Here is a 23,737-nt window from a genome sequence, read left to right as displayed (position 1 = left end):
TTATGTCGCTTGTTGATGCAGTACAGCCTGAGGGATGGAAGGTCACGGGCTTAGCTGCTTACGTGCAGTGATTTCTCCACATTCTCTGAACCCTTTGATGATATTACGGAGCGTAGATGGTGAAATCCCTAAATTCCTTGCAATAGCCGGTTGAGAAAGGTTTTTCTTAAACTGTTCAACAATTTGCTCACGCATTTGTTGACAAAGTGGTGACTCTCGCCCCGTCCTTGTTTGTGAATGACTGAGCATTTCATGGAATCTACTTTTATACCCAATCATGGCACCCACCTGTTCCCAATTAGCCTGCACACCTGTGGGATGTTCCAAATAAGTGTTTGATGAGCATTCCTCAACTTTATCAGTATTTATTGCCACCTTTCCCAACTTCTTTGTCACGTGTTGCTGGCATCAAATTCTAAAGCTAATGATTATTTGCAAAAAAAAAACAAATGTTTATCAGTTTGAACATCAAATATGTTGTCTTTGTAGCATATTCAACTGAATATGGCTTGAAAAGGATTTGCAAATCATTGTATTCCGTTTATATTTACATCCAACACAATTTCCCAACTCATATGGAAACGGGGTTTGTATTATCAACCATGACATTGGGTTCAATTACAGCTGACGTTAGATGGCGGTAATGTATAGTCTAAGGTAAGTTTTTATGTTTTTGTTACGCCCTAAAAGTATTGCTATTGTAAAATATTGTAGTTATTACACACAAGCTGTTAAATTGTAACGTGCATCTTACTTGCCGTTTTCATGAACAATTTTGGAGGTGTTGAAATCGCCATGTAAAACTGCTAATACTAATGAGTAGCATGTCAATAGTAAAGCCAAAGTATATTAGCATCAAGCTAGCGCATTTTTGGAAAAGTGGAGCCTTACTTTACTTACGTTGGAGCGTTTTTTGAGTCAATTTCTTAGTTGGCATTGAAAATTGTAACATTAACTAGAGTTAGTTAAGCTTACTCTGCTCTCAGTGCCGCTGGAGTGACGCTGGAGTCGGCAACCGGGCGTGACGTCGAGCACAACTAAGGTATCGTTACATGGCATCTGGCATCGTTGGATTTTACGTCCCGGCGGGAGTTGGCGGGATGCCTCCAATGCGGAGGTATCATAAGATGAAACATACAAGCTATTAAATAGCCAACAATTTAAGAATGAATAAAAGATATCATTCTACACATTGAGTCTATTAGAGTGCTAAAACTGCCAAGAGTTCATCAATATATCAGTGTGCAGATTTTTAAACATCGCAAAATGTTTTTATTTTAGAGGAAATTAGATTTTGTGTTTTGTTTGTTTTCTTTGCTGCTATTTTAACTGTTTTTTTTAATACATAAACAAGGTTAATTGTTTGGTTTTTTTAGCACTTTGCCTTTCCTTTCTTTTAAATGGACAACATTTTATGAGTCATTTGAATTATTGTAACAGTTGAATGTGCAGCACAGTTACAGTATAAATAAATTTTTTATGAATTGAATTAGTCATCTCTGTTGCTAGTAAGCTGTCAGAATAAATGTATATAATTTATCACACAACTTGGTTGCCCTGCGGCCTGTGGTTACTATCCATTTGTGCTCACCAAGCTGTCTTTGATCTTATCAAGCAAAAGGCGGACAGCTTGTAAATCTCCACTGTGTGCGGTGGAATGCGCCGTAGAGGTGTCGGTTTCTCAGATCTGGACAGCCTCGGGAAGGGCCTTATCAGGACCCGAAACCTAGGATCAGAGAGGGGGCAAACCTGACACCGCTCCAAGCACCTTTTGTTGCAACTGTTTATGACCCAGTGCAGCTTCTGCATAATGAGACCCCTCCCATTAGAAGCAGCTGCAGCTATGTAATCAGGGAATGCCCAAATAAATGCGTGGGGTGACACTGTACGAGGGCGCAGGTCCACACGCTCTTCTCGTGAGCTAAATTGAATCCTGTCTCTGTTTGATTCCTTGCTTCTTGTCCTGTTTAATAGATAGTTCGGTGTTTGAACCTGACATAAGCACACGCCTAAAATAACTTAAGCTGCATTTAGAAGTGGATTGGAAAAATAATAGCCATTAAATATGTGTACACTTTAATCGACTAATCCTTAATATAATGGTTGACTAATCATTAATACAATGGTTGACTAATCATTAAATATAATGGTTGACTAATCATTAGTTGCAGCCCTACTGTCCAGGTGACTTTTCCTCTTTTAACCACAATTCCTTCATTTTGACTTTCTCTTCTCACGCCATGCAAAGACTCAACCAAACTTTATAGTTGATACTGTCAGCTGATTGGTTGTCAGCGTGTCCCTCCCACTGATCAGTTATCACTTCCTGCTTACCAGAGAGCGAGTGTTTTGTTCATGCAACCAACCTTGCTTCCGTACATCACCTTTCTTCCCACCAAGGCATTTGTTATAGGTATGGATTGGGTGTCACGTGTGCTCACCTTTGCCGTTGTTGTGTGCGAGCGCCTTGTCGATGAAGTCGGCCCCCTCCTCAAAGAAGGCACTGAGGTCAAAGTGCTCCGTGTCGTTGGCCTTGATGCCGTGGTAGGTGATGCCCGTGCCGGCGTAGAAGTCGGCGCTGGTGTTGACGTGCATGAAGGAGGTGCCCTCGGCCGTGTTGAGCACGTGGGTCACGCCCAGTTTCTGCAGACGCATTGCATTCTGGGCCACGAACCTGCAGGGGGGGGGCACACGTTAGCAGACAAGTGCTTTGGAAGGCATGTGGAAGAGCCCAGGAGGGGCTGATTGATGGAGAGAAGAAGCTGCAGTGATAAAAAGAGAGAGTCAGCACAAGTTATGTGAAAGTGATATATGTGCTGCATCTTTCATAACATTCTGCTGCCTGACTGTGGAACAATATCTGCTGTTGTCTTCCTTTTATACTTTGGCAACTAGGCCATAGAACTTCTTCATCCATCCATCCATCATTAATCATTTGCACTGCAAAAAGTCAGTGTTCAAAAACAAGAAACAAAAATGAGGGGTATTTTATTTGAACTAAGCAAAATGATCTGCCAATAGAACAAGAACATTTGGCTTGTCAAGATTTTCCAAAACAAGTCAAATGAGCTAACCTCAATGAACCCAAAAATAGCTTCAAATAAGTATATTCTCACTAATAACAAGTGCACTTTTCTTGGTAGAACAAAAAAATGAGACCTTTTTTGCTCAATATGTTGAAAAATATTCTTAAATGAAGTAAATGGGTTGTACTTGTATAGCGCTTTTCTACCTTCAAGGTACTCAAAGCGCTTTGACACTACTTCCACATTTACCCATTCACACACACATTCACACTCTGATGGAGTGCTAGTGCCATTATCTTGACATAATGATATGCATTACATTTCTTGAAAGCAGCAAACTTATACTAAAAACTAGTTAATTGTTCTTAATGGAAAGACAACAAGGCAAGCGCTTGTTACTCTCGGGGTCTCCTAGCCGCTCAGGCAAATCATATTGTCTAAAGATGCATTTTTCCATGATAACATGACATCATCGCGCCAAGTGCGTGCTCTTTCGGTCAATTAGTGCGCATATACGTATTTTTATGAGATATTATATATATATATATATATATATATATATATATATATATATATATATACTGTATATATATTGGGGATGTCCCGATCCGATATTTGGATCAGATCGGCCGCCGATATTCGCAAAAAAATGCGTATCGGCAAGGCATGGGAAAATGCCAATCCAGATCCAGTTTAAAAAAAACTCCGGTCCGTGTTTTCCAACGCACCGATTTAAATAATACATTCCACTTTTCTGCTGTTCCCTAAGCTCCGTTCCGCATTTTCCAGCACACCTTCAACACATCCACAGGTCTGTGGATTCTAACGCAGTTGCTTTTAGCTGCTGGCATTACACGACAGGCTCTTCTCACTCTTTCCTGTGTCTCCCTCTCACAGACAGCAAGCACACCTTCATACACACATCACATACTGTCACGTCATACATCACATACGTATATGTCCTCTCCCAGCAGAGAGCGAGGTAGCAGCATGGCTAACTTTAGCTGTGATGCTAGCGCAGCCGCTAAGGTGCGCGCCTGCTGAAGCGTCCTCTGCGCACGGCAAATCTATGCCACGTACAAAATCAAATAAAAAAATAAGGGCATTACAATTTTCGACACACGGACACGACAGAGAAAACAGTTTTCGTCATCATTGTTCAAATATTGTGACGTCTGTCGAGACGCTTATCTCCATTCGGTGCCACACGTCCACACCATCAAAATGCCGAGGCAAACATTTCCACATCAACACCGTATGAAAAAAAATAGTGTTTTTTTTTTAGTTGCGATTTCCTTCTCTGCATGAAAGTTTAAAAGTAGCATATATTAAAGCAGTATGAAGAAGAATGTTTTAATGTAGACATGCAAGCCTTGAAAGAAAATTTTGAAAATCAAGACTACATTTCCTGCAAATGGGTGCATTTCTACCCTATATTTTAACTTTAGATTTATTCTCATATCAAACTCTTTTAGTTGTCTTTTTGACACTTACATCCGGCGCCCCCCTCCACACCCTGGATTATAAATAATGTCAATAATTCAATGTGATTATCTTGTGTGATGACTGTATTATGATGATAGTATATATCTGATAGTATATATCTGTATCATGAATCAATTTAAGTGGACCCCTGGAAAAACTTATTGGGGTGTTACCATTTAGTGGTCAATTGTACGGAATATGTACTTCACTGTGCAACCTACTAATAAAAGTCTCAATCAATCAATCAAAACACATAGAATCATCATACTGCTGTGATTATATGCATCAAGTGTTCATTCAAGGCTAAGGCAAAATATGGAGATATATATCGTGTATCGCAATATGGCCTTAAAATATCGCAATATTAAAAAAAGGCCATATCGCCCAGCCCTAGTTCAATGATGCCATTTCTGTTTGTCATGTATAATTTAGTCTATTTTGTGTTTATCCTTGAATAAACAGGTCAGTTTCTTGTTACCAACCATTGTGTATTATTCAGACTCCCCTAATTCAGCTGGCTAGTTGTTATCAAGAGTACTAAAAGCCTTTTCAACATGATTCTGACAACTAAGTAGGCTAAATAACTTTAAACTTTAATACATGCTCGGACCATTATCGGTCAGTATCGGTATCGGTCAGTATCGGTATCGGATCGGAAGTGCAAAAACCTGGATCGGGACATCCCTAATATATATATATATATATATATACAAATGACATGATGGTGTTGCGTTCAAACCCAAACAGTTTTACCAAACATAATGAATAATCATGATTAATAATCCTGATTTCAATATTGATAAAAATTATCTTAATGATTATTTTGCCCATAATGCTGCAGTCCTATGTGTAAGACTAGACCTCATACATGAACACTATTTGTATCTATATGGACAAAGTGCAGTCCATAGGGTGCCATCTGGCAAATTGTTCACTTTTTTATTTTTAGGGCCCGCATGGCCCATTGCATAAGGACTCCCACAGGGAGTCCTTATGCAATGGGACATAAGGACCTATTGAATTTGTAAGGTTTTATTCTTTATTCTTCCGCCGCCACATTAAAATGTAATTTGACCCACTTAACATGCTTCAAAACTCACCATATTTGACCCACACATCAGGACCTGCGAAAATTGCCTTTTGATAAAAAAACCGAACCCCAAAACTCAAAATTGCGCTCTAGCGCCCCCTAGGAAAAAGAAAAACTAGACTGCCTGTAACTCCCACTAGGAAGGTCGGAGAGACATGAAACAAAACCTCTATGTAGGTCTGACTTAGACCTAGATTTCATAATAGTATATTCTCGGGCTAAAATCAACAGGAAGTTGGCAATTCCCCCTTCAAGACAAAAAAGTACTAAAAACAGTCACTTTTGCCTCTTTGAGCTGTAATTTGACCCCCTTAACATGCTTCAAAACTCACCAAACTGAACGCACACATCAGGACTGGCAGAAATTGCGATCTAATAAAAAAACCTAACCCCAAATCTCAAAAATGCGCTCTACCGCAATTTTTTAATAAAACTCACAAAAAACTGCTCCTCGGAAGAAAAAATTGACAAAACTGCCTGTAACTCCCACTGGGAAGGTCGGAGAGACATGAAACAAAAACCTCTATGTAGGTCTCACTTAGACCTACATTTCATAAATTGACAACCCCCAGCAAAAATCAACAGGAAGTTTGCTATTCCCCCTTCAAAACAAATTTTTTGTAAACACCGGTCACCTTCCTTCAAAAACGAACTCCTCTGAGCGCGTTTGTCGTTTCGCCTTCAAACTAACACAGGAGAGAGATTGAACCCTTGTGATTACAATGACAGAAGCGCTTTTTTTTCTAACTGCTCCGGTTTTGATTTTATGACCCTTCAAAGACCCGCTGCGCTGATGCTGCTGCGCTGCTGTTTTTTTAAGATGGCTGCTTAAAAGCAGGAAGCACCAACGTGCCCACACAATGCAGACAAGGTAGGTACACTAGACAAAAGTCTTGGGACACTTCAGACTAAAAGTAGACAAAAGTATTGGGACACTTATGACTATCACTGGACAAAAGTATTGGGACATTTAGGACTAGCACCTGCCAAATACGCGGGCCCGACCAATGCTGCTTGCAGCTTTAATTTTATTTATGTTCTTATTTGATATTACTTTGTTTATATTGCTTTCATATGCACATTCAACTTTCTACTCAAGGTACATGTATACAATTTGTGTTGGGTTTTTAAAAAAAAATACAATTTGGTTAAAAGATTTCAGTATAAGTAGTTTTAAGCACATTTAAAATGACCGCCATAATAACGATAACCATGATAAGAAATGTTCATCCCTACTCGGTATACAAATGAGAAGGTTTCATTCCTGGGAGAATTGTTGAAGGACTGCAGCACCTTGGCGCAGGTCCTCTGTATGAGAGGCCAGCACACACTACATCTGCTTGCATCCAATTAGGGCAGCAGTCAGGCGGCAGTAAGCACAAGGAGGTGGTGGCAGGCGATCAATAACACCTGGCGCTGTCAGGGCAACACAGAACACCACCTTCCTGCCACACGCCCAGCGTTAATGAGTGCTGTTTACACACTTCTTTGTGTTGTAGCGGCCAGAGTGCTAAAGTGCACGCATGGCATCCCTCCCAGCCACCGCAGCCAAAAGATGGAGCTAAGCCTCCTCTACTCCAACTGCAGACTGATGACATGGTGAAGGTCATGCTACCTGCTTACCTCTCACCTGCAGCAAACTCCTCCCAGCGAGGTTCAAGTACATAACAACAATTCTCAAGTTTATGTAGCCTGCGGCATGTAAGGAAAAAACAGTAAAAACGTAATAAAACAAGAGACAAAAGACGTAATGTAAACAGAAAAAAGTTGAAAATTAAAGCTGTGAATCTTTGATTCGATTTGATTGGTGGGGTAACGAATCGATTCAGAATCAATTTTCTGATCGACTACATTCCTCCATAAAGAAAGATACATGTCTATATTACTTAAAAGAAAACTGGTTTTGTTGAATAAAATACTACCCAAACATAAATATAAATAAATAGTCAAATAGAAATAAGGCAAGAAGTGAAGTGCCACACACTTACAGTGTACAGCAGATATAGATCATCTACATCAGGGGTGCTCACACTTTTTCTGCAGGCGAGCTACTTTTCAATTGATCAAGTCGTGGGGATCTACCTCATTCATATATATCATTTATATTTACTTATTTATGAAATATATGTTTTTGTTAACAAGTTAAAGGTGTTTAATGATAATGCAAGCATGTTTAACACATATAGTTAATATTGTTAATACATTAAAGGTGTTTAATGATAATACAAGTATGTTTAATACATATAGTTAATATTGTTAACAAGTTAAAGGTGTTTAATGATAATACAAGCATGTTTAACACATATAGTTAATATTGTTAACAAGTTAAAGGTGTTTAACTTAACACATATAGTTAATATTGTTAACAAGTTAAAGGTGTTTAAAGATAATACAAGCATGTTTAACACATATAGTTAATATTGTTAACAAGTTAAAGGTGTTTAACTTAACACATATAGTTAATATTGTTAACAAGTTAAAGGTGGTTAAAAATAATACAAGCATGTTTAATACATATAGTTAATATTGTAACAACTTAAAGGTGGTTAAAGATAAAACAAGCATGTTTAACACATATAGTTAATATTGTTAACAACTTAAAGGTGGTTAAAGATAGTACAAGCATTTTTAACACATATAGTTAATATTGTTAACTTAAAGGTGGTTAAAGATAATACAAGCATTTTTAACACATATAGTTAATATTGTTAACAACTTAAAGGTGGTTAAAGATAATACAAGCATGTTTAACACATATACCGTATTTTCCGCACCATAAGCCGCCCTGGGTTATAAGCCGCGCCTTCAATGAACGGCATATTTCAAAACTTTGTCCACCTATAAGCCGCCCCGTGTTATAAGCCGCATCTAACTGCGCTAAAGGGAATGTCAAAAAAACAGTCAGATAGGTCAGTCAAACTTTAATAATATATTAAAAACCAGCGTGATGTGGGCGCGCATGGAGTCGTATATCAACATGGACGGAGCTGCGTGAAAAAAGCCACCCGGCCTCTTCGCGTAAACTTCCCTTAACCACTCGCTCATCTTTTCTTCATCCATCTATCCCTTCGAGTTAGCTTTTATGATGACGCCGGCTGGAAAGGTCTCTTTTGGCAAGGTCTTCCTTTTGAATATCACCATGGGTGGAAGTTTCTGGCCATTAGCATGGCAAGCTAGAACCACAGTGAAGGATGACTTCTCATTCCCTGTGGTGCGAATATTCACCGTACGTGCTCCCGTTGTATCCACAGTGCGGTTCACGGGAATATCAAAAGTCAGTGGAACCTCGTCCATGTTGATAATGTTCTCTGGCCGGATCTTTTTTTCAGCTATCTTGTTTTTACAATATGCACGGAAAGTAGCCAGCTTTTCTTGAAAGTCTTTAGGCAGTTGCTGTGAAATAGTAGTCCGTGTGCGGATGGAGAGATTGCGTCTTTTCATGAACCGGAAACCTGTCGCTTAGTAGGAGCCATTTTGTGGTCTTTACAGATGTAAACACACAAAGGAAATGAAACGTAATATCCGCGCGCTTCTTCTTCTTCTACGGGAGCGGGTGGTTGCTTACAGTAGAAGAAGAAGCGCTTCCTCTTCTATGGGGGCGGGTGCTTACCTTGGCGGTTGCTTGCGTAGAAGAAGAAGCGCTTCCGCTTCTACGGGGAAAAAAGATGGCGGCTGTTTACCGTAGTTGCGAGACCTAAACTTTATGAAAATGAATCTTAATATTAATCCATATATAAAGCGCACCGGGTAATAAGGCGCACTGTCAGCTTTTGAGAAAATTTGTGGTTTTTAGGTGCGCCTTATAGTGCGGAAAATACGGTAGTTAATATTGTTAACAACTTAAAGGTGGTTAAAGATAATACAAGCATGTTTAACACATATAGTTAATATTGTTAACAAGTTAAAGGTGTTTAAAGATAATACAAGCATGTTTAACACATATAGATTCCTTTCTTTAAATGATAAATGGGTTGTACTTGTATAGCGCTTTTCTACCTTCAAGGTACTCAAAGCGCTTTGACACTACTTCCACATTTACCCATTCACACACACATTCACACACTGATGGAGGGAGCTGCCATGCAAGGCGCTAGCCAGCACCCATCAGGAGCAAGGGTGAAGTGTCTTGCTCAGGACACAACGGACATGACGAGGTTGGTACTAGGTGGGGATTGAACCTGGGACCCTCGGGTCGCGCACGGCCACTCTACCACTGCGCCACGCCGTCCCTCATGAAGACAAGAATATAAGTTGGTGTATTACCTGATTCTGATGACTTGCATTGATTGGAATCAGACAGTGTTGCTGATAACGTCCGCATTTTCGAATGGAGGAGAAAAAAAGTCCTCCTTTCTGTCCAATACCACATGAAAGTGGTTGGTTTTTGGCATCTTATTTGTCCAGCTTCCGTACTCCTTTGTATACACTTTACAAGAAATACATTGTCGGCAAACTCCGTAGCTTGCTAGCTTGTGCACGCCAGCTTTCTGAGACTCTTATTTTGGTAGCGCAGGCAGGATGAAGCAGAGCTTTTATTGTGCAACTGTGCAGTCGGTCTTTGGAGTTTTGACGCCAGAGTCTGTTGAAATAAAGTGTTTCTCGCCTTCCTGTCGGTAATTTTAATGAGCTGGCAGCAGCCAGCGTCATCTCAGAAAACCCTCGGGTGCCGTGAATGTCAATCAAGTGACGAAAGTGACGTCATAGTGAAGATTTATGATCGCTCATTTTTAGGACTATTTTTTTAATGCCTGGCTGGTGATCGACTGACACACCCTCCGAGATCGACCGGTAGATCGCGATCGACGTAATGAGCACCCCTGATCTACATCAACTATATCATTTGGCTGGACAGGACATATCAAAAAAAAAATGTTAGAATTGTTTTAATTGATTAAGAATCTTTATAAATAAGAATCGCAAACCATTCAAAAATCGCTTTTTTTTTTACATCCCTATTGAAAATGTATTACAAAATGTAAAAGTCCAAGTATGTTATATTTTATTTTGAAAAACAACATCAAAACTTGGTGTCAACTTTGTGTTTTAAGTAGGGATGATGTTTGATAAGAAATTATCGAGTTCGAGCCTATTATCGAATCCTCTTATCGAACCGATTCCTTATCGATTCTCTTATCAAATCCAGATAGGTTGTTGTATATGGAACAAAAACACAATATTTGGTTTAACAAAAGCTCACTTTTATTTTATAAGAAAAAAATAAAATCAAAAAAAATAAATAAATATTGACTGTTGTTACCCCCCTAAAAAAAATAAAATAAAATAAATAAATATTGACTGTTGTTACCCATGGTATGCTATTTTTTTTTTTTTTTTTGGTCATAAAAAAATACAATCATGTGTGCTTATGGACTGTATCCCTGCAGACTGTATTGATATATATTGATATATAATGTAGGAACCAGAAAGAAACAACCCTTTTGTGTGAATGAGTGTAAATGGGGGAGGGAAGTTTTTGGTGTTGGTGCACTAATTAGGGCCCGCATGGCCCATTGTAAAAGGAATCCCAACGGGAGTCCTTTTGCAATGGGACATAAGGACCTATTGAATTTGTAACGTTTTATTATTATTATTATTATTCTTTTTTCTTCCGCCGCCACTTTGAGCTGCAATTTGACCCACTTAACATGCTTCAAAACTCACCATATTTGACCCACACATCAGGACCTGCGAAAATTGCCTTTTAATAAAAAAAAACGAACCACAAAACTCACAATTGCGCTCTAGCGCCCCCTAGGGGAAAAAAAAACTAGACTGCCTGTAACTCCCACTAAGAAGGTCGGAGAGACATGAAACAAAAACCTCTGTGTAGGTCTGACTTAGACCTAGATTTCATAATGGTACATCCCCGGGCAAAAATCAACAGGAAGTTGGCCATTCCCCCTTTAAGACAAAAATGTACTAAAAACAGTCACTTTTGCCTCTTTGAGCTGTAATTTGACCCCCTTAACATGCTTCAAAACTCACCAAACTGAACACACACATCAGGACTGGCAAAAATTGCGATCTAATAAAAGAACCTAACCCCAAATCTCAAAATTGCGCTCTACCGCAATTTTGGAATAAAACGCAGAAAAAACTGCTCCTCTGAAGAAAAAAATGACACAACTGCCTGTAACTCCCACTGGGAAGGTCGGAGAGACATGAAACAAAAACCTCTATGTAGGTCTCACTTAGACCTACATTTCATTCATTGACATCCTTCAGCAAAAATCCACAGGAAGTTTGCAATTCCCCCTTCAAAACAATTTTTTTTTTTTAAACGGTCACCTTTCTTCAAACATTATCTCCTCTGAACAAAAGTATTGGGACACTTAGGACTACAACTTGACAAAAGTATTGGGACACTTCGGACTAAAACTGGACAAAAGTATTGGGACACTTAGGACTAGCACCTGCCAAATATGCGGGCCCGACCAACGCTGCTTGCAGCTTTAATTGTAAGTGTATCTTGTGTTGTTATGTTGATTTAATAAAAAAAATAAAAATAAAAAATAAAAAAAATAAAAAATGTATTTCTTGTGCGGCCCGGTACCAATCGATCCACGGACCGGTACCGGGCCGCGGCCCGGTGGTTGGGGACCACTGGTGTAGGCTACAAGATAACGTTAACGTTATCAGACACATACAAAAAGGCTAACGTTAATGTTACCGTTAGCCACTGACTATGCTTAGGTAACGTTAGTCTAGCTAACATTACTGCAATCCTGGATTGACATAAGAAGTAACCTTATTTTAGCCTAAAGGCTACGAGTGAGCAGATATGGAAATTAACCGGCAACAGTTAACGTTAGTTACTCACTGGTATTGGCGCTGCAGGTTGAAGAGAGGCGTGCTTCGTCGCTGCTTCTCCACGACACCTTTCTCTAACCTTCAGGTTATGAGCAGCCTGAACATGTTTCAACATGCTTGTTGTACTTCCTCCCTTACATGACAGCGAAGCCTGGCAATAATTGCAGATAGCTGTTTACTCGTCGTATTGTTTTGTAAAATGAAGCCATGCTTTGAGGCGTTTTTTCCGGTCAATTGTTGTTGCTGCTTTCTGTATCTGCCGCCTAATGACTGAGCTACGTCATTTCCTGAGACGTGCCACAGGGCATTTCCTGTGGGACGGGATTCGTTCCCAGGGATTCGAATAAAGAGCCAACTCTTTTTCTTTACTATAGTGGCCTCGATAACGGGAACCGGTTCTCAAAAAGGGATTCGAGTCCATGGAATCGGTTCTTTTCTTATCGAACAACCGGGAGAAACGGTTTCGAACATCATCCCTAGTTATAAGTGACACATTTAATTATTATTAGTAGTATCAAAATGTCACTTTGTTCCCATTATATTATGCCTTTTCGCTATTTTTATTCTTGCATTTTTACTGTTGTTTTTTCCCAACAACAAAACTGGAGCTTTGGTCTAAAAAAAAAATGTCCCCCTGGCCCCATTTTGGACACCTCTCTGCTAACTAACTAATATTACAACACTTTGGACACCTCCTTACTAACTAATATTACAACACTTTGGACACCTGTCTACTAACTAATATTACAACACAAAGCTGACACTAAGTGTTGCCTTTCCAAATAATGTCTCTTTTCACTATTTTTTTTACAAAATAAAAAAGATCAAATGGGCAGCTCAGTCATATGACTTAAGACTTCACACGTGCTAAGTGTTAGCATGCTAAAGTTAACATGCTAACCTTTTTAGCCAACCTCTTAGTCATATAACTTGGTACTTGACAGATGCTAACTGTTACGATGCTAACATTAACAATCTTACATGGTAACATTAGCATGCTAAGTGTTTTAGCCAATTTTACAGCCGAACACCTTATGAGTCATACATCTTGGTACTTGACACACGTTAGCTGATAGCATGCTAACTTTTTTAGCTAATTGTACATGCATATGCTTCATAGTCATATGACTTGATACTTGACACATTCTAACTGCTAGCATTCCAATGTTAGCGTTTAAATTCCACTTGCAGATTTCCGCATTCACATTCCATTTCTCCCAAAAAATTGCATGTTAAAGTTCTTTTGTGCGAGGTTCTGACCCGGATTGTTTGGATTTTGTCTTCAGAATTTGTGACTTTGGACACTCCTGGTCTACACCATGTTTCATGTTCTGCTTGGGATCTGACAAGTAAATTAGAAGGAGAGGAAGCAGCCAAGGACTCGTAAAGCAGGCGCTTCTTAGAACCTAGCCCAGGGTTGAGTGATGGGGAAGTCTGAGATGTCAATGCCTTCAGAGTGGACACATTGATGGGGAAGTCTGAGAAGTCAATGCCTTGAGAGTGGACACATTGATGGGAAGGTGCCAGACAGATTGATGCTCTGGCTCTGGCTCTTGCTGCACTTATGCTGTACCAACATAGCCACACAACCTTCTAAACACAGATGTAGTACACATCGCTGGACTATAAGCTGATATTTTTTTTCCTGCACTTTGAACCTTGTGTCTTATAAAACGGTGTGTCTAGTTTGTAGATTTTTCTTTGCTGATAGTCATATTGCAAATATATATATATAATTTTTTTGTTAAAACAAGCAAATAAACTGAAAAGGTGTTTTGTTGTTTGTGCTATGGCGCTATCTTTTGGACGAGTGCTGCAGTGTCCTTCCATTTAGTGCTTTCAAACCGTCTTCTCGCCGTCCATAGCGTTTTTACTAGTAAGCATTCTTCAATCATCACTCCAAGCAATGTCTGTAAGTTTTACAATATAACTAAAGCAATTCTTACTTACTGAACGGTCTGTGTAGGAGTGTTTTCATGCATATTTGTACGTGCTATCGGAATGTAATCAAGCGAGCGTTGTTAGCATTAGCTAATATGCTAACACATTACAAGTGTCTGTGTTAGTTTTATTAGCTTACAATGACATTCTTTTTGTATTGTTTCACTTTCACAAAATCCGCAGTAAATTCACCAAAACGTCACCGTGGAGTTATTGAGTCTGTTTAGCTCAGGAGTGTCCAAACTTTTTCCACTGCGGGCCGCACACTGAAAAATCAAAGCAAGCGGGGGCCATTTTGATATTTTACATTTTAAAAACCAATACAATATATATATATAAAATATACATTTAGGCCTCCACTCAGGCTTTATACCAGGGACTCCAAAGGGTTTAGGTTCAAAAAAATAAAAAAATGCCATTATTTATTATCATTATTATTATTATTATTCAAAGTTTAAATATCTAGATCAATATTAGGTATATCTGTCAATATAACGTTTTTGGGTTTTTTTAGATTTAAGTTGTATGCCCTTTTTGTCAAAGAAAACCCATTTTTTTATGGAAAAAACACAAAATATGAAATATTTTCCCCCAATAAAATTTTAAAGTGGAACATTTCAGATTATATAATAATTGGAGCTCATAACATAACTCATAACAACATTGATTTTAATGTATTATTATTTTTTGAGCAATGACACTTAAAAAAAAAAAGTCCCACTAAAATTATTGGGGATCCAAAAGGGTCCTGCTCAGTAAAGTGTTAAAAAATAAATCGTAATTTTTTTTTTAAACTGTTAACACAATAGTCTCAAGATCAACTTCAGATCTATCCGTCAATTATAACTTGTATTGTTGTTTATTATGTTCCTTGTTTGTTCATTTTAGGCCCTTCTTTAAAAAATAAAAAAAAAAACATAGTTTTTTATATGGCAAACACAAAATATGCAACATTTTCCCCCAAAAATATCTCAAAGTGGAATATTTAATGTGACCTAATTGGAGCCTTGAATAGGTCAATAATTCATAATAACATTGTTTTTGATTCATTATTATGTTTTAAAGAAAGAAACAGCCTGCATGACATCTTAGTGTTATTAGAGTCAACATAGCAACATTTTATTGTCACCTGTTTACTCTTTTATACTACTTTTTATGTTTGTTTGTTTTTTTTATCGTATTTTTAGAATGTGCCGTGGGGCCGTTAAAAAATTACCTGCGGGCCGCAAATGGCCCCCGGGCCGCACTTTCGACATCCCTGGTTTAGCTGATTGGAGATCTAGCTTGCGCAGCTAGTGGGTCCATGACCATGACTTCTGTTTTGTTTGATCATCCGTTTTACTGCCAGACACCGTTTTCAACAAGCTTTCCAACAATACCAAACTGTTTAATATCGGGTAAATATAAACAAATGGGTCACACCTCAAACGTTGAGACACACTGACTTTATATAGCAAATATCAAATTGGCCCCCCCGCATGCAATACCTTTCGTTATGCGGCCCTTGGACAACCCCGTGCTAAACTATTTGAACACAACACTAGCTTTATGTTACCAGTAACAAAACATTCTATATGATTAGTTTTTCCCTAAATGGAGCATTTTCAAGCACAAAAATGAAGTAAAATGACAAGTACTACAGTAGTACTACAGTAGTACTGGCCACTAGACCAGGCCACAACAATCAGACTGTGCTGTTCAGTATCGTGGCCACTGATTGGCTCAGCCTCAGGCAGCATTACAAACATTAGCATGCTAACTTTTTTTTTTTTTTTTAGCCAATTTTGCAGCTGAACGTTAGAGTCATATCATTTGGTACTTGACTCATACTGTTAGGGTTAGGGTTAACCCTAACCCTAACCCTTTTTTTGGCCAATTTTGCAGCCTGGCAGCTCAGAGTCATATGACTTAAGACTTCACACGTGCTAAGTGTTAGCATGCTAAAGTTAACTTCTAGCATGCTAACCTTTTTAGCCAACTTTACAGCCAAAAACACATATAAGTTGGTACTTGGCAGATGCTAACTGTTACGATGCTAACATTAACAATCTTACATGGTAACATAAGCATGCCAACTTTTTTTAACCAATTTCACAGTTGAACAACTTTGGAGTCATATATTTTGGCACTTGACACACATTAACGGTTAGCATGCTCAGCTTTCCAACAATACCAAACTTGCTAACATCGGGTGAATATAAACAAATGGGTCACACCTCAAATGTTGAACCCCAATGACTTTGCATACCTGCCAACTTTTGAAATCAGAAAAACCTAGTAGCCAGGGTCCAGGGGCCGCAAAATGATTGATTGCATTCAGACAGGTTAAAATGTTGCTAAAACCATCACTTTTCTATCAGTCACAGTGACTTTTCAAAACAAAAATATTACAGCAAAAATCATATGGGTTGATTGACATGTTTATTCTGTAAGCTAACTTCAATAGTTTGAAATTATTTTGACAGTTAATGCCAGTTATCCTGTCAACCTTTCACAAGACTTCAATTTGTTCATTGAAAGTATAAACACTTTTCTCAGTAAACAAATGGTAAAACAGTACTAAACAATTCCATAAAATAAAAAATTGGTGTCATTATTAACTTTCTGTCCAAGCTTGTATAATCTACTGCATTGTTCAATTGTAAAAAATATTCTGTGCCTAAAATTCACATTTCTATCACAATTATCATACTGTAAACATGGTAAGCTAACTTCATTAAAATTAATAGTCCTGTCAATAGCATGGAATTACAATTCAAATGTAGTTTTTTTGTAAGCCTTTCAAAAGAATTCAAAATATGAAAAATTTATGAAAATTAATTTAAGCCATCAGACACTTGAAAAGTGGCACATCACATCTCTAATGTAATCATTTGAACTTTTCAACAGAAATAGCACTGCAAAAATATTAAGGACATACTTCTGTATTTTGGTAGTTATGCTGTCAACATTTAACAAGATTTCTTCAACTTGGACTTGAAAGCATAAATAGTATAAACACGAAAAACGTTGAAAGTTTTCCACTTGTATCGCTAGCAACGGCATTAGACTTGTGTTTTTTTGTCCCAACGTGGTCTTTTACATCGCTAATTCCTCCGTGTCCGATCGAAAAATCTTGTCTGCACAAGGTGCAATTCGCGTAGTTTTCACCCTTTTTGGAACAGATAATTATTCCCGGATAGGCTTTTGAATATTCTTCACGGAATGACTGCAGTTTTCTTTTCGGTTTAAGACTCATTTGCGATTTTTCTCCGGCTGATTCCATGATCGTTCGCTCGTTTGGAAACAATGGCAACTGGTGCCTCGTGCTTGGCAGCGGTGCTATAAATAGCCTCGCGCATGGCATTCGGAATGGCTCGATAGGAAGTTACGGGAAGCAGTGTCGATTGTCATTGTTGATTTCGTGAACAAAACTTTTAAAAAAAAAAGTTTTTTTAATTAATGAAAAACCGTATTTTTTATCACTGCAACCGTAACCCGGAATAGGTTGATGAAAACCGTACTAATTACGGGAAAACCGGAGTAGTTGGCAGGTATGCTAATAGTACTAACCTTTAACAGTTAATTTGACTCATTTTCATTCATTACTAGTTTCTATGTAACTGTTTTTATATTGTTTTACTTTGTTTTTTATTCAAGAAAATGTTTTTAATTTATTTATCTTATTTAATTTTTTTATTTTTTTTTAAATGACCCTATCTTCACCATACCTGGTTGTCCAAATTAGGCATAATAATGTGTTAATTCCATGAGTGTATATATCAGTATCGGTTGATATCGGTATCGGTTGATATCGGTATCGGTAATTAAGAGTTGGACAATATCGGAATATCGGATATCGGCAAAAAGCCATTATCGGACATCCCTACATGAAACTGCTACAGGAAAATACCAAAATAAGAGAAAAAGCCACCAAAATAGGAGCGCAAGACAAGAAGTAAAACACTACACACAGGAAAACAGCCAAAAAGTCAAAATAAGTCAGGGTGTGATGTGACAGGTGGTGACAGTACACCTACTTTGAGACAAGAGCTATAGTGATGCATGCTTGGTTATGCTTTAAAGTCATATCCAACATTTGCGACAACGACTTTTTACTGTCAACTGACTTTTGTTTTTTGATGATTTCTGCTGGTGGTGTGCCTCCGCATTCTTTCAACGCAAAAAATGTGCCTTGGCTCAAAAAAGGTTGAAAAACACTGCTCTAGTCCGTCACTCTCACTTTCCTCATCCACAAATCTTTCATCCTCGCTCAAATTAATGGGGTAATCGTCGCTTTCTCGGTCCGAATCGCTCTCGCTGCTGGTGGCCATGATTGTAAACAATGTGCGGATGTGAGGAGCTCCACAACCTGTGACGTCACGCCAGGGCCGGCCCGTGGCATAGGCCGTATAGGCAAATGCTAAGGGCGCCGTCCATCAGGGGGCGCCAGTGCCAAATGTTGGAGAAAAAAAAAAAAAAAGAAAAAAAAAAAAAAAAAGTTGTTACTATTATTTCTAAATACAAAAAATAATCCCACGTTAATTAAAATGCAAAGTAAAGCCTATTTAATAGAATTATTATTTGTTACAACATTACCCCCCCCCTCCTCCCCCCGCACGGTGCGCCCCCTCCCTTCCCGTATCATGACTCTTTTTGGACGTCACCACATCAAAAAATCAACACAAGATGCCAAAACTGTCAGGTGCCCAGGGAAGAAAAAAGAGAAAAGAAGAGGAGGACAAACGAGAAAAAGACAGAGGTAGCAGGTAGGTAACGTTAGCCTACATGAAATTATTTGTCTGTTACAGAATGTGATAGTAACCTGGCTTTTTAGCATTAAGCTAATGTTACATGATTCGGCAATTGCTAATCAATAAATAGCTAGTTCTGTTTTAACGTTGGGTTAATATTGTGGAGGGGGCTAAATTGTTATGGAAAATAATAATGTAACGTTAGGTAATTACAGTACTCCCACCTTACATTCCTCAGGGACATTTCTTTCTTTCTTTAGTTTATTTGGAACATGAACACACTTACATCATAATACATCACACAATTTCATATCATTTCATTTGACATCATGCCCGAAAAGGAGTAGGAAGAAGCAAAGCTTATTTAATCCTACCCCTTTCCCACTTCAAAGCGTTTACAAATATATAGAATCATTTACTGACCTTTTTATATAATAAAATAACATCTATGAATTAGTATACAACAGTTTTGTAATATGTAATGAATTAATTAATTCAGTCATTACTAACATACTGAGATGAAGAATATCTTGTTTTCAATAAGGTTGAATGTATTTCTCATAATTCTTCTTCTTTGTACTCTGTAAGCACTATTATTTTGAACAACCTCTTAAACTGGATCATATCAGTACAATTTTTAACTTCTTTACTTAATCCATTCCATCATTTAATTCCACATACTGATATGCTAAAAGTTCTAAGTGTTGTACGTGCATAGAAATGTTTGTATTAGATCTTTTAAGCAGGTGTTTTTTGTTTACATTGTTATTGCCTTCTGGTTAGCTAATGTTTGCCCTGCAGGTAATCGTCACTTTTCCACCCCTTTATATATTAGGTATAGTTGTAAGTAAAAAAAAAAAAAAAAAAGGTCAAAGACAAAGCTATTCGGGTTCTTGTGAGTATATACACTTCACTGCCGATGTGGGGGGGCGCCACCTAAAATCTTGCCTAGGGCGCCAGATTGGTTAGGGCCGGGCCTGCGTCACGCTACTCGTCTGCTACTTCCGCTACAGGCAAGGCTTTTTTTATCAGCGACCAAAAGTTGCGAACTTTATCGTCGATGTTCTCTACTAAATCCTTTCAGCAAAAATATGGCAATATCGCGAAATGATCAAGTATGACCAGAGGTGGGTAGAGTAGCCAGAAATTGTACTCAAGTAAGAGTACTGTTACTTTAGAGATTTATTACTCAAGTAAAAGTAAGGAGTAGTCACCCAAATATTTACTTGAGTAAAAGTAAAAAGTATGTTGTAAAAAAACTACTCAAGTACTGAGTAACTGATGAGTAACATACACACACATATCATATATATATATATATATATATATATATATATATATATATATATATATATATATATATATATATATATATATACACACACACATATATACACATATATATATATATATATATATATATATATACACACACATATATATATACATACATTGATATATACAGTATATAATTTATATTTATTTTTTTTGTCGTTTTTGTTTACATGTTAATAGTGTTTTAATGAATATACAAGCATGTTTAACACATATAGATTCCTTTCTTTCATGAAGGCAAGAATATAAGTTGGTGTATTACCTGATTCTGATGACTTGCATTGATTGTAATCAGACAGTAGTGATGACAAACGTCCACGTTTTCAAATGGAGGAGAAAAAAAGTTCCTCCTTTCTGTCTAATACCACATGAAAGTGGTTGGTTTTTGGCATCTTATATGTCCAGCTTCCATATTCGTTTTTATACACTTTACAAGAAATACATTGGCGGCAAACTCCGTAGCTTGCTAGCTTGTTTGCGCAGGCTTTCGGAGACTCTTATTTTGAAAGCGCAGGCGCGATGGAGCGGCACTTTTATTGTGAAGACAGGAACTGTGCAGTCAGTCTTTAGGCTTGTGACGGGATGTACGTTTGAAATAAAAAAAAGTGTCTTTTTTCCTTCACACTTTTGATTGATTGATTGGAACTTTTATTAGTAGATTGCACAGTACAGTACATATTCCGTACAATTGACCACTAAATGGTAACACCCCAATAAGTTTTTCAACTTGTTTAAGTCAGGTCATGTGATTCCTGGCTCTGTTTGATTGGTCCAACGTCACCAGTGACTGCATCTGATTGGTGGAACGGAGTGAACGTCACCAGTGACTGTATTTGTTGAAACGCAGGCACTATGAAGGTCTGTCTGACAGACCAAAACAAACAAAGCGTGCATTAACAGATCGATACAAATTAGTAGCGAGTAGCGAGCTGAATGTAGATAAAAGTAGCGGAGTAAAAGTAGCGTTTCTTCTCTATAAATATACTCAAGTAAAAGTAAAAGTATGTTGCATTAAAACTACTCTTAGAAGTACAATTTATCCCAAAAGTTACTCAAGTAGATGTAACGGAGTAAATGTAGCGCGTTACTACCCACCTCTGAGTATGACACACAGAATGGACCTGCTATCCCCGTTTAAATAAGAAAATCGCATTTCAGTAGGCCTTTAACGTTAAGGGTATTGTGGCCAAACAGCGCCATTTTTGTTTCATGTGACATCACATGGACAAAGATAAGTTGTTTCATGTGACATCACATGGACAAAGATAAGACCTTGTGGAGGAAAGTTCTGTGGAGACCACTGCTTTAAACAACAACAACAACAACAACAAAAATGGCGCGAGCCGGAAGTAGAGGAGGGCGGAAGTGGGACATGTCCGACTACCTGTCAGCGTCACAAGTAGTAATAATAATAATAATAATAATAATAATAATAATAATAGATATAAATGTAAGACTCACGCGTTGCCGATGTAGATGTTGGGGAAGACGTGGTTGAAGTGCTGCGTGGGGAGGCTGTAGAAGCCGCTGCCGTTGGACAGCAGCTCGTTGAGTTGCTGGACGCTCACCTCGCCGCCCACACACGCCGCCGCTGGCGCGTCTTTCTGCCGCTTGGTGGGACTGTGGTGCTTCTTCATGGTCGGTGTGATGATGGACGTCGGAGTGATGTTGGTCAGGAGCTAACACTTCTCTTGACGACCATACTTGTCCGCGCACGTGAGTCGTGAGCGCTCCGCTGTCTTGGTCTACAAAGGTGTCTGGCGAATTACATCAAGTTACATGAAATCGCGCGGCTGGTTTCCTCGTGAAACCTTCAAAATAAAAGCCTAGCGAGAATTGATTGAATACAGATAAACCGTGTGCAGTGTAACTAAAGCGTTGAATAAAATACACAACAATTTATAACACTAAACTTTTTTTATTACCAGGGCAGAGCGTTTGAAATCCCTTAAAACAGCTATTCATTGCATTTATTTTGACATTAAACTTCCTCTTTTTACGTGATTGCAGCCGCTAGCTTAGCTGAGTGTTGCTCCCAGCAGACAGTGAGTGACACGCCCCACCGGCGAACACAAAAGCCCAGATCCTGGTCTTGGTTCTTGTCCCTGCCTGGTAAGGTCTACGGGAGTGATGAAAACCTACATAATAAACTATTGAAGCAACAGGAAGTCGACGTATTTAGTGAATGTAGGGGGATACGTCAACTCCTCCTTGCGAACACGAATACATGTAGTAACTCCCTCCTCCTCTGGGTGTCGCCATTTCCCCCCCCCCCCTATGCTGTGAGCGGGGTGAGATGACGTCACTTTTAGTTTCGCCTTAAATGGCCTGGGGAAAATGATGATTTTAAGTCTTTACGTTAAAAAAAATTTAGAATATTTAAATTCATAGTCAAATTCATTAATTCAATCATCAATCAATCAATGTTTATTTATATAGCCCTAAATCACAAGTGTCTCAAAGGGCTGCACAAGCCACAACGACATCCTCGGTACAGAGCCCACATAAGGCATACTTGCCAACCCTCCCGGATTTTCCGGGAGACTCCCGGAATTCAGCGCCTCTCCCGAAAACCTCCCGGAAGAAATTTTCTCCCGAAAATCTCCCGGAATTCAGCCGGAGCTGGAGGCCACGCCCCCTCCAGCTCCATGCGGACCTGAGTGGGGACAGCCTGTTTTCATGTCCGCTTTCCCACGATATAAACAGCGTGCCTGCCCAATCACGTTATAACTGTAGAATGATCGAGGGCGAGTTCTTGGTTTCTTATGTGGGTTTATTGTTAGGCAGTTTCATTAACGTCCTCCCAGCGCGGTAACAACACACAACAACAGCAGTCACGTTTTCGTCTACCGTAAAGCAGTTCGTCTGCCGTAAACAGCAATGTTGTGACACTCTTAAACAGGACAATACTGCCATCTACTGGATAGCCTCCGGAACACTGAAATTCAAGTATTTCTTTTATTTATATGTATAATAAAATAAATATATATATATATATATATATATATATATATATATATATATATATATATATATATATATATATATATATATATAGCTAGAATTCACTGAAAGTCAAGTATTTCAAACATACATATATATATATATATATATATATATATATATATATATATATATATATATATATATATATATATATATATATATATATATATATATATATATATATATATATATATATATATATATATATATATATATATATATATATATAGTTACTGAAAACCAGTAACTAGTTACAGTTACTAGTTACTTTATGGGAGCCCCTGCGTCCCCACCCACACAAAGCACGCCTC

The 23,737-nt window shown here is 38.2% G+C and overlaps 1 protein-coding gene across 2 annotated transcripts in view; it reads right to left on the bottom strand.

Moving 5' to 3' along the window:
• dusp3a (dual specificity phosphatase 3a) overlaps positions 1-22,168 on the bottom strand; it is a 35,395-nt gene extending 13,227 nt beyond the window's left edge. For both annotated transcript variants that reach the window (XR_009811792.2, XM_061932143.2), the window contains exons 1-2: positions 21,882-22,168; positions 2,442-2,674 (exon numbers count right to left, since the gene is read on the bottom strand). Coding sequence is in view for 1 of the 2 variants with exons in the window: in XM_061932143.2 (XP_061788127.1) it covers positions 2,442-2,674; positions 21,882-22,057 (409 nt within the window). In the remaining variant the exon portion in view is untranslated. The remainder of the gene's footprint in view (positions 1-2,441; positions 2,675-21,881) is intronic.
• Between the last annotated feature and the right edge of the window lie 1,569 nt (positions 22,169-23,737).

The sequence above is a fragment of the Nerophis lumbriciformis genome, linkage group LG39 (genome assembly GCF_033978685.3).
Source record: "Nerophis lumbriciformis linkage group LG39, RoL_Nlum_v2.1, whole genome shotgun sequence".
In the NCBI taxonomy this organism is placed as follows: Eukaryota; Metazoa; Chordata; class Actinopteri; order Syngnathiformes; family Syngnathidae; genus Nerophis; species Nerophis lumbriciformis.
Note: the sequence above shows the minus strand (reverse complement) of the source record. Positions and strands in the feature narration are given on the sequence as shown.